Source organism: Capra hircus, chromosome 13 (assembly GCF_001704415.2).
Source record: "Capra hircus breed San Clemente chromosome 13, ASM170441v1, whole genome shotgun sequence".
NCBI classification, from domain to species: Eukaryota; Metazoa; Chordata; class Mammalia; order Artiodactyla; family Bovidae; genus Capra; species Capra hircus.
The window spans coordinates 59,179,711-59,192,032 of NC_030820.1; the positions used below are offsets into that span (position 1 = coordinate 59,179,711).

The 12,322-nt window shown below is 37.5% G+C and overlaps 1 protein-coding gene across 1 annotated transcript in view; it reads right to left on the minus strand.

The window, feature by feature from the left end:
- RAD21L1 (RAD21 cohesin complex component like 1) overlaps positions 1–12,322 on the minus strand; it is a 35,595-nt gene that overhangs the window by 14,040 nt on the left and 9,233 nt on the right. Inside the window, exons 5-10 of the mRNA XM_005688329.2 lie at positions 8,111–8,281; positions 6,850–6,945; positions 5,784–5,894; positions 4,231–4,457; positions 3,899–3,998; positions 2,944–3,068 (exon numbers count right to left, since the gene is read on the minus strand). Coding sequence (XP_005688386.1) covers positions 2,944–3,068; positions 3,899–3,998; positions 4,231–4,457; positions 5,784–5,894; positions 6,850–6,945; positions 8,111–8,281 — 830 coding nt within the window. The remainder of the gene's footprint in view (positions 1–2,943; positions 3,069–3,898; positions 3,999–4,230; positions 4,458–5,783; positions 5,895–6,849; positions 6,946–8,110; positions 8,282–12,322) is intronic.

Consider the following 12,322-nt stretch of genomic DNA (forward strand, 5'->3'; position numbering starts at 1 on the left):
ATCAAATCCCTTACAATTATACAGTGGAAGTGACAAAGAGATTCAAGGGATTAGATCTGATAGACAGACTGCCTGAAGAACTATGGACAGAGGTTTGTGACATTGTACAGGAGTCAGGGATCAAGACCATCCCCAAGAAAAAGAAATGCAAAAAGGCAAAATGGTTGTCTGAGGAGGCCTTACAAATAGCTGTGAAAAGAAGAGAAATGAAAGGCAAAGGAGAAAAGGAAAGATACACCCATCTAAATGCAGAGTTCCAAAGAATAGCAAGGAGATATAAGAAAGCCTTCCTCAGTGATCAATGCAAAGAAATAGAGGAAAACAATAGAATGGGAAAGACTAAAGGTCTCTTCCAGAAAATTAGAGACACCAAGGGAACGTATCATGCAAAGATGGGCACAATAAAGGACAGAAATGGTATGGACCTAACAGAAGAAGATATTAAGAAGAGGTGGCAAGAATACACAGAAGAACTATACCAAAAAGATGTTCATGACCAAGATAACCACAATGGTGTGATCACTCACCTAGGGCCAGACACCCTGGAATGCAAAGTCAAGTGGGTCTTAGGAAGCATCACTAAGAACAAAGCTAGTGGAGGTGATGGAATTCCAGTTGAGCTATTTCAAATTCTAAAAGAAGATGCTGTGAAAGTGTTGTACTCAATAGGCCAGCAAATTTGGAAAACCCGGCAGTGGCCACAGGACTGGAAAAAGGTCAGTTTTCATTCCAATCCCAAAGAAAGGCAATGCTAAAGAATATTCAATCTACCATGCAATTGCACTCATCTCACATGCTAGCAAAGTAATGCTCAAAATTCTCCAAGCCAGGCCTCAACAGTATGTGAACTGAGAACTTCCAGGTGGTAAAGCTGGATTTAGAAGAGGCAGAGGAACCAGATATCAAATTGCCAGCATCCGATGGATCATCGATAAAGCAGGAAAATATCAGAAAAACATCTACTTCTGCTTTATTGACTATGCCAAAGCCTTTGATTGTGTAGATCACAACAAACTGTGGAAAATTCTTCAAGAGATGGGAATACCAGACCATCTTACCTGCCTCCTGAAAAATCTGTACGCAGGTCAAGAAGCAACAGTTAGAACTGGACATGGAACAGCAGACTGGTTCCAAACTCAGAAAAGTGTATATCAAGGCTGTATATTGTCACTCTGCTTATTTAACTTCTATGCATCATGTGAAATGCTGGGCTGGATAAAGCACAAGCTGATATCAAGATTGCTGGGAGAAGTATCAATAACCTCAGATATGCAGATGACTCCACCCTTATGGCAGAAAGCAAAGACCTAAAGAGACTCTTGATGAAAGAGGAGAGTGAAAAAGCTCGCTTAAAACTCAATACTCAGAAACGAAGATCATGACATCTGGTCCCATCACTTCATGGCAAATAGATGGGGAAACAATGGAAACAGTGACAGACTTTATTTTCTTGGGCTCCAAAATCACTGCCGATGGTGACTGCAGCCATGAAATTAAAAGATGCTTGCTCCTTGGAAGAAAAGCTATGACCAACTTAGATAGCATATTAACAAGCAGAGATATTACTTTGCCAACAAAGGTCTGTCTTTGTTGTTAAAGCTATGGTTTTTCCAGTAGTCGTGTATAGATGTGAGAGTTGGACTATAAAGAAAGCTGAGCACTGAAGAATTGATGCTTTTTAACTGTGGTGTTGGGAAAAAACTCTTGAGGGTCCCTTGGACTGTAAGGAGATCCAACCAGTCAATCCTAAAGGAAATCAGTCCTGAATATTCATTGGAAGGACTGATGCTGAAGCTGAAACTCCATTACTTTGGCCACCTGATGTGAAGAACTGACTTGTTGGAAAAGACCCTGATGCTTGGAAAGACTGAAGGCCGGAGGAGAAGGGGACGACAGAGGATGAGATGGTTGGATGACATCACCAACTCAATGGACATGAGTTTGAGCAAACTCTGGGAGTTGGTGATGGACAGGGAAGCCTGGCATGCTGCAGTCCATGGGGTGGCAAAGAGCTGGACATGACTGAATGACTGAACTGAACTGAAAGTGACATTGGGAAAATAATGGAAAGCAAATTTTTTAAAACTATATTTTTAATAACTATGTTTTTCAAATAGAAATTAAATAATTTTATTGGTAATGGATCTTTAGATATTCTTTCAGATTCAAGACTGGGCTTCCCTGGTAGCTCAGCTGGTTAAGAATCCACCTGCAATGCAGGAGATCCCAGTTCGATTCTTGGGTCAGGAAGATCCCATGGAGAAGAGATAGACTACCCATTCCAGTCTTCTTGGGCTTCCCTGATGGCTCAGCTGGTAAAGAAGCTGCCTGCAATGTGAGAGATCTGGGTTTGATCCCTAGGTTGGGAAGATCCCCTGGAGAAGAGAATGGCTACCCACTCTAGTATTCTGACCTGGAGAATTCCATGGACTGTATAGTCAATGGGGTCTCAAAGAGTTGGACATGAATGAGTGACTTTCACTTTCACTTCAGATTCAAGACCATGGTAACTGGTGGATCTAACACATATTATTCAAGGAGGTAAGAGGGTGAATTTATGAATAGAAGGAAAACATGGGCATATTTCTTTGTAATAGGTGTATTGTCTAGAGTTTTTAAGGATTCCTTGATATATTGAATGTGAGGCCTCAGCATATGACCAGGTTCAGGTATAATAATTTATTCAGTGTACCATGCAAAATACTATTTCAGTATGAAACTACTTATCTTGTGATTTACTATAATATCTTAAACTTCTAGAAAAACTGTTTTGGATGGAAATTACATATTACCCTGTAGTACTGCTGCATACTAAGGAAGATAGAGAATAACATAAGATGAAATATAAACTATAAATGTAAGAAGATATACCAGAGTTTCAATTTTCTTTCACTATATAAGTCAGGAAGATAATATTTTTATGATTCTCTTTGATTAACTTACATCAGAGTTAATGTTTTTAATGCTATCCTCATGAGAACTACATTTTGATCCATCAGTCACTTCCTTCCAAGTTCTAGGTTGACTCAACTCTTGCAGGAAATTTGGCTCTTTCATCACAGAGGTCTCTGAATTGTTAAGGAAGTAAAAAAGATTTCACCAAAGTATCTTTCAAACTTAAAACAGGAATACGGCTTTTACAAAACAAAAGTTTTGACAGACAACTTAGAATCCATGAATTTAAGGATGCACAAGCTTTCTTGTAGCACCCCAAGTCTCACATATTTATTTTCCCTTTCCCCTCATTTGCCTCTTTATCACCTCTACTGCCATGTTCCACCAACTATCTCCTCCACGCTCGCTCCCACGCATTCAACTCGCAAGACAACATGGATAGTTCAAGCCCATCTTGGTATATTGTTCAGCAGATTTTAATGCCTCCAGAAAGCAGAAGTTCACTCACCACAATAATAAGTTGGTTTTATTATTCCTTTATAATAGTCACAACAATAATTATTAATATTTCATGTCTTTTCTGGGGGATAGAAATGTCTATGTCTCAGGTTAACTGTATTGTTTAAATGCTATTCTTATCAAGTGATTTCTCAGGTTAATTGTCTTAAAGTGATATATTATCCTACTAGATATAAAAATTTTCTTTATCAAAGGCTTGTGAGTACTGCCTATGAGGGTAGGGGAGGTGGGAAAGAGTGAGATTAAGAATAGCCCACATAGTATATATACTTCATCTTTTTAAGGTGGTTTGTTGGACAAAAATTAATCTGCACATAGAAAAATACAATGCTGATTTAACAATTTCTTTTAAGTTCAAGTATTCTTCTAAGAGCATTTACATTTGGGAATATGGAATTAGGTCCCATCTTTATTTTGAAATGTAAAATCACATTTTTGTTTCTACAACATTCCCTTCAACACCAACAGAATTAGGATGTCTCACCTAATATGTTTTCACTTCCCATTTCTTCCCTTACTGACTCCTTCTGTATCAATTTTCTTCCAAGTTTAAAGCCAGAGGACACAAAGCATTTTGTAAACAACTGTAAAAATATACACTTTTTCTCATTTTTTGTACAAGTAAAGCAATTCAACAAAATACAAGTACATATCCTAAAAAGTAAAAACTATAATTCATGTACATACATCAAGCAAATTAATTCAAAAGTAAGGGGACATTTTTTTCACAGGTTTAAATTGTTGCATATATGAATATAAATATGTATTTATTTATCACCAAACATTGCACCCATGTAGAAGTATGGAAACTGTTACCATTTTCAGTTCAGCATGAGTCAAATCCTGGGCAGCAGTTGACAGAAGTATATCTGCTCCTCCCTTTTGCTTCCACATCATCAATCTTTGGGTAGGAGGTGCAAGTTCCAAAACCATGAGTGTGTCCGTAAAGGAAGTAAGCTGTTTGTGCATAATTTTGCTACTGATCTCCTTGACTGGATCTATGAGCAATTTCCTGTTTTTGCCTTTTCTTTTTTCAGCAATATCTAAATATAAGAAATATGTACAAATGCGATAGGTTATATAGCTCTGTAAAATGATATTCTAGGCACTGCATATCTAAGAAATGTCTAACACAATACACCCTACAGAGTTGCCTTGGTAAGAAAATCCCAGTAGAAAATTCTTTCTACTGAAAATTATCCTTTTAAGGTTTTTGCACAGCTAGTGTGTAAGTGGACAACTGAAAACTGTGGAGCAGGGAGCACATTGAGAGGGAAGTCAATCAGTTTTGAAGTTTCTTAAAATATCTAACAGGTTAACTTTAAAAAAATTACCGATAGATTAAATATTTACTTATTTATTTATTTTTCAGGATAACTTTTTGAAACATTAATTTGTATCTGTCCAGTGCATTTTATCCTCTCCCACTGAAATTCATATGTAAATTCCAAGTAGATAGCTAGGGTCATGGGATTTACTCCTTTAACTAATTTTGCCAGGTAAAAAGCAGAAGTCAAGCTTTTCCTTAGTGAAGATGCAACAATTGGGGGATGGTTAGATTTCTTGGAAAGGGTGGAATTCTGAGATCAGATGGAGCCAGAAGGAACGTGCTTGCTGATGTGTCTCAGTAAAATCCTAGGAATATGACAAGATTTCAAAGAGGCTGGCTGTGTGATGACCACAGAGACTATGCAGGCTGGGACACTGGGTATCACAAGGTGGAGTGGCTGATGACCAGAGGTTCCCTTCCACCTACTGCGCCCCTCCCCAGAACTTGATACTACATGGTTCAGGGCAGATAGGGGAGCCATGCAGATTTAATTTCTTGCCAAACCAACAGGGATAGAGGCTTAGAATTGAATTCTGTAAAGAAAAAGTTAAATGCTATTCTTTGCATGCCTGAATTTATAAACTGAAATTCATATCAAAGATAATACTTAAAACTAGGATATGCTTAAAAGATCTAGGGATATATTTGATTCATATCCAGTGCCTCTATTTGGATCCTCTTACTCTGTCTTATTTTAAATTCATTTGCATGTTTATCTTCCCAGTCAGATTTTAAGCTTCTTAAAAGCAGGAACTATGTTGTCTTCATTTCTGTGCTCAGAATAAATGGCTCAATAACTACTGGAACTGAACTCAGTTTAAAATTTTCCAGTTTCCCAAACTGGATAGACGGTTTGACCGGGACTGGATATAATAAAAGTATCATCACAAACTTTCTTCACATTCTTCCCTTATTGCATTTATAAATGTTATTACTAGATTGACTACCTCCTACAACATTTTAAGAATTATCAAAATATCTCAGGGTAAATAAGATAGTGTGCCTCAAAGCTAAAAATAAAAACATGAATGATTCTGACCTGAAGTATCAATTGGGTCAAGGGTAAATTCTTCCTCTTCTTTTGATACTGTAGTTTCATCCTTTTTTTCATTTTCAGGTGAACATACACACTCTGGATTATCTGGTTCTACTCATCAACATTGCCATAAAAGGGTTTATTAAAAAAAATAATGATTATATTGCAAACTAGAAGAATATATGAGAATTAAAGTGAAAGATTAACTGTAGATTTATATTGCTAACTGGAGCCACAAATGAAGTTTTAGAATCATGTATTTAATAGAGTTGAAGAGGTTCAGAGATTATATCGTCTGGGACCCACAGTGTGATATTAATCACCCACTTTTGCTCCTGTGACATCTAAGGCTAGGCTACAGTCATGGCAGAAGTAAAAACAGTGGTAGGAACCAAAATAAAGGACTGACATAAATTTAACAATATGTCTATTAAAAATTGTATTCTGTTAATGATTAGTTGACCCATAGAGAATTGTACACAACTAAATTTTTATTGCCCATCTCTTTTTATATTTTAAACTTATACTACTGTGTTAGAAAGCAAATGCAACATCCAAAAGTGAAAAATCAAAATGGGGCTAATCATTTTTTACTTCTTAAGAAAAATCAGACTACAAAGACTTCAAATCATCTGAAGTACTTTCACAATCAGTTTCAAATAGAAAATATCCCCATATTTGTGAATTCTATAAAACTGTATGTAGATCATCAAGCCATGTTAATATTAATGTGGTATTAATGTTAATAATAATGTTAATGTCAAACATTAATGATGCTTTTACTATGTAACATATTATTTTAATGATTCAAAAGCAGGATATTTTGCCAGAGTATTTAAATATGCTCTCATAAAAAATAAACCCAATCCTGATTAAACAATCATCATTGTACTTTTCTCAAAACTTAATTTTCTATGCTCTTTTATCTAAGTCATGCTAAGAGTTTCAGGGACAATTCTCTTTAATATCTTTCACTAAACTATACTGCTCCTTAAACCTAGAAGTTTTGAGGCTTAATTTGAATATTAATATCTATTCACTTTCTACACAAAAGAAAATTCCTACATACCCACTACAGTATTAGGAGAGTCAGGAAGCAGGGAAATTTCTGTATTTAAATGCATTTCTTCTAACAGGATATTCTGATCATCTTGCAGTAGATTGTCTTGAAAACAAAATAAACACTTTTCTTATACAGAGCTGAATCTGTCATTTGTTCACTAAACACTTGATAACTTAGTATGCAACGAGTTGTCAAGGAATATAAAAAAGAGTGAACCCTACTTAATTATATTTGATTGGTTATATGGATTACCATGGGGCTTCCCTGATGGCTCAAATGGTAAAGAATCCACCTGCCAGTACAGGAGATGTGGGTTTGATCCCTGGATTGGGAAGCTCCCTTGGAGAAGGAAATGTTAACAAACTCCAGTATTCTTGCTCGGGAAATCCTATGGACAGAGGAGCCTGGTGGGCTATAGTCCATGGGGTCACAAAAGAGTCAGACATGACTGAGCGACTAAACAACAACCAGACTACAACATTTCATGCAATAGGACATAAAATTTTATATATTTAATTTCCTTTCCTTTATTAAAATGTATTTTTAAGTGTTTAATATCAGAAAATATTTACTAAACTATCAAGATAGTAACCTTGTTACAAAGCCATGTTTAGACTTCAAATCAAGAAATAAAAGTTTTCAAACTCCTTTAGTAGAGATCTAAGGTAGAGCCACTGTTATTCATAGTTTTCAAATTTCATATTTCAAATTTCAAGTTTGTCATAACCAGCCTTTTATTGTAGATTAGATAATTTAAAAAATATTTGATATATAAAGGTCAATATCATTATAATTAGGTACATTTAGACTTCCCAGTTTTGTCTATCCTATTTCTATGATTACTTTACAGTAATATCATAATAAAACAATAATATAAAATGCTAGACAGACCCTTTAGAATAGCTGTCCCACAATTTCTGCTAAAGAAAATGTTTCTAGTATATAATCTAGTATATTTTGTGAGGAGTACACTAACCTCACTTCTTTCTCTCTAGAAACTAGAAATTTGTAAAAAGAAAAATAAGAATCTATATGATAAATGTATTTTACAACCTATATAATAAATGTGTCAAAGATGGCTATTTACTTAGATCTAGCCTAAATGTTTAAATATACTATAGACTTTGAAAACTTAGGTAAAAAATATTTTAATCTATATGACACAGAAGCATATCTGAAATTTCTCTTTATTGGAATAAATCTTCTAGTTTGTTATAGTAATTTGACTGAAACAAATATCCAGTTTCTTTATGACCAGAGAGCATACCAATCATTTCTCCTGCAGCTCCTTCATCTCCAAATCCATCTCCACTGCCACAGAACAGAGATTTTTCTCCAATGGGGCTCCCAGAACTATGCTCAAGTAAAAGACCACTGGAACTCAGCAATATGCTGTCATCAAATAAGCTATGTCTTCTGAGAATTTCAGATTCCTCCCCTAAATAAATATATATCATTAATACTGAGTTAGTCATAGAAACAAAATTTTAGGGTTAGAAGCTAGAATTTAGATATCATCTTGTATAGCTGCTCTCATTTTATAGATGAGAAAAATCAGATCTAAAAATTTACTTAAATTATTCAAAGACAAATAGATGGCCAGTAGGCACACAAAAAGATTCTCAACATCACTAATTATTAGAGAAATACAAATCAAAACTACAATGAGGTACCACCTCACATTGTCAGAATGGCTGTCATTAAAAAGTCAACAAATACTTTCATTTGTAAAATGGATAGTTAATGAGAAGGTGTTGTATAACACAGGGAATCCAGCCTGGCACTCTGTGATGACCTATAGGAGTGGGATGAGGGTGGGGAGGGAGGCTCAAGATGGAGGGGATATATGTATATTTTGCCTGATTTGTGTTGTTGTACGGGGACTTCCCTGGTGGCTCAGATGGTAAAGACTCTGCTTGCAATGCAGGACACCTGGGTTCGATCCCTGGGTCGGAAAGATCCTCTGGAGAGGGGAATGGCTACCCACTCTAGTGTTCTGGCCTGGAGAATTCCATGGACTCTATAGTCCATGGGGTCACAAAGAGTCAGACATGACTGAGGAACTTTCACTTCACTTCACATCGCCACCACCCCTTGCAGCCCTGGTGTCCTCATCTGTAAGCAGGTGTTTAGTGGCCTGAGACTCAGAGCTCAGATAATCAGATTTTCATTTCCAGCTGCCCTACCTTGGACAAGTGCTTCAACAACCATATCAACTTCCTAGAGGTGCTGTGGGGATGAAAGCAGACAGCTATTGTGGAGGTTCAGGGCAGTGCCCACACACTGTCAGCACCCTTCCAAAAGGCTCCCTGGAACTTCCCTGGTGATCCAGTAGCTAGAACTCCACGGACACAATGCAAGGGGCCTGGTTGGGCCATCCCTAATTGGGGAACTAAATACTGCATGCTGCAACTAAGACCCAGAGGGGCCAAATAAATATTTACAAAATGCTCCTTGGAACCCTGGTTCAGCCACTTACTAGCACCATGATGTTGGGGAAAAATCACTTAAACCTCACTGTGCATAAAAATCTGTGCTTTGAGATTTGACAAACTCTTGGGAAGCATTTTCTGCCTCCTGCTGGTTGTGGATGCATTTTCTCTGCAAAAAGTTGTTAAGATGCTTGAAGAAGTGGTGGTTGGTTGGTGAGAGTTCAGGTGAATATGGAGGATGAGGCAAAACTTAATAAAGTTTTTGTTCAACTTTTGAAGTGTTGGTTGTGTGATATGTGGTCGGGCATTGTTGTGGAGAATAACTGGGTCCTTTCTGTTGACCAATGCCGGCTGTATGTGTTGAAGTTTTTGGTACATCTTGTCTTTTTACTGAGCATACTTCTCAGATGTAATGGTTTCACCAGGATACAGAAAGCTGTGGCAGCAGGCCACCAAACAGTGACCATGACCTTTTTATGGTGCAAGTTTGACTTTGGGAAGTGCTTTGGAGCTTCTTCTTGGTCCAACCACTGAGCTAGTCATTGTTGGTTGTCATATAAAATCCACTTTTCATCACATGTCACAATCTGATCGAGAAATGGTTCCTTGTTGCACAGACTAAGAGAAGATGACACTTCAAAATGATTATTTTTTTTTAACTTTCAGTCAGCTCATGAAGTACCAAGTTCATGAGGTACCCACTTACTGAGGTTTTCACCTTTCCAATTTGCTCCAAATGCTGAGTGACCATAGAACGGTCAATGTTGAGTTCTTTGGCAACTTTTCACATAGCTGTATGAGGATCGGCTTCAATGATTCTCTCAATTGTTGTTGTTCAAGTTGCTTAGTTGTGTCCAACTCTTTGTGACCCCATGGACTGCAGCACGGCCAGGCTCCCCTGTCCTTCACTATCTCCCAGAGTTTGCTCAAACTCATGTCCATTGAGTCAATGAAGCCATCCAACCATCTCATCCTCTGTTGTCCCCTTCTTCTCCTTCCCTCAATCTTTCCCCGCATCAGGGTCTTTTCCAATGAGTCAGCTCTTTGCATCAAGTGGCCAAAGTATTGGAGCTTCAGCTTCAGCATCCTCTCAATTGGTCACTGTCAACTTCCAATGGCCAGCTTCTATGCTCCCCATCTTCACCTCATCTCGTCTCCTCTGCAAAACTTCTTGAACATCACTGCACTGTACATTCATTAGCAGTTTATAGGCCAAACATGTTGTTGACGTTGTGAGTTGTCTCCACCGATTTACAACCCATTTTGAACTCAAATAAGAAAATTGCTCCAATTTGCTTTTTCTGTCTAACATCATTTCCCTAGTCTAAAATAAATATAAAATAAACATCAAGTAATAAGTCATTAGCAAAAAAAAAAACACAAAGCAAGAAATGAGCATTAAAATGATATATAACATAACCACATTTATTTAAGAATGTATGCCAATGTCAAAAAGCAAAATTCAACAACACAAAACTGCAATTACTTTCACACCAACCTAATACTTAGCCATTAAAAAAGAACAAAATTATGCCATTTGCAGCAACATGAATGAAACTAGAGATTATCATACTAAGTGAAGTAAATCAGAAAAAGAAAGACATACGCCATATGATATCATTTGTATGTGGAATCTAAAATATGGCTCAAATGAACCTACCTACAACACAAAAATAGACTCACAGATACAGAGATCAGACTTGTGGTTGCCAAGGAAAGAGAGCAGGAGGGGGACAGACTGGGAATTTGGGGTTGGTAGATGCAAACTATTACATTTAGAATGGATAAACAACAAAGTCCTACTGTACAGCACAGGGAACTACATCCAATCTCCTGGGGTTAAACCATAATGGAAAATAATTAAAAAAAAAAAAAAAGAAGGTATATATACGCGGGCTTCCAGGTGGCTCAGTGGTAAAGAATCCACCTGCAATGCAGGAGATGTAGGTTTGATCCATGGGTCAGGAAGATCCCCTGGAGAAGGAAATGGCAACCCACTCCAGCATTCTTGCCTGAGAAATCCCACAGACAGAGGAGCCTGGCAGGCTACAGTCCATGTGGGGTGGCAAAAGAGTCAGACACGACTTAGCGATTAAACAACAAAAGTCTGTATGTGGAAAACTGAGTCACTTTGCTCCACAGCAGAGATTGGCACAACACTGTAAATCAACTATACTTCAATAAAAAAGAAAAACTTATTTGAATTATTCAAGTAATTTCATTCTGCTAATCAGCAAAGACCGGATTTCTAGTCTAATGCTTTTCCCAATACAATGAGGAAAAATTGCCAAAATACTAGGATTGAGTTTTTAGTGGTGGTATAGTTTAATAACTTCCCAGAAAATTATTATTGGCAGTAGAATTATTTATTCTACTTTAGAGGGGTCATATCCTGCTAGATCAAGTATTATTTCATATTATTTCAAGGACATTGGAGCTTCAGTTGCTTGTTAGTCCAAAATGCTGCTGCTGTTGCTAAGTCACTTTAGTCGTGTCCGACTCTGTGCGACCCCAGGGACTGCAGCCCACCAGGCTCCTCCATCCATAGGATTTTCCAGGCAAAAGTACTGGAGTGGGGTGCCATTGCCTTCTCTGTAGTCCAAAATGAGGGTTTGGAAAATAAGGAGTATGTCTGCCTTCTGTATAATGGAAAAGTAGGTAGAACATTAAAGAATGGGCTTACAATATTGTTTAGTATTTATTGAACGACTAGGTATTAGGCAATATGCTAGGGGTTGGAGATACAGCCGTAAGAAAGACAAAACATGGTCAGCTGGGACTTCCCTGGTGGTCCAGTGGTTAAGAATTTTCCTGCCAATGCTGGGGACATGGGTTCAGTCCCTGGTACAGGAAGATCCCACATGCTGTGCAGCAACTAAGCCAAGCACCACAACTACTGAAGCCTGCACTCCTTAGAGCCCGTGCTCCACAACAAGAGAAGCCATCACAATGAGAAGCCTGTTCACCTCAACGAAGAGTAGCCCCCGCTTGCTATAACTAGAGAAAGCGTGCATGGCAACAAAGACCCAGTGCAGCCAAAAATAAAT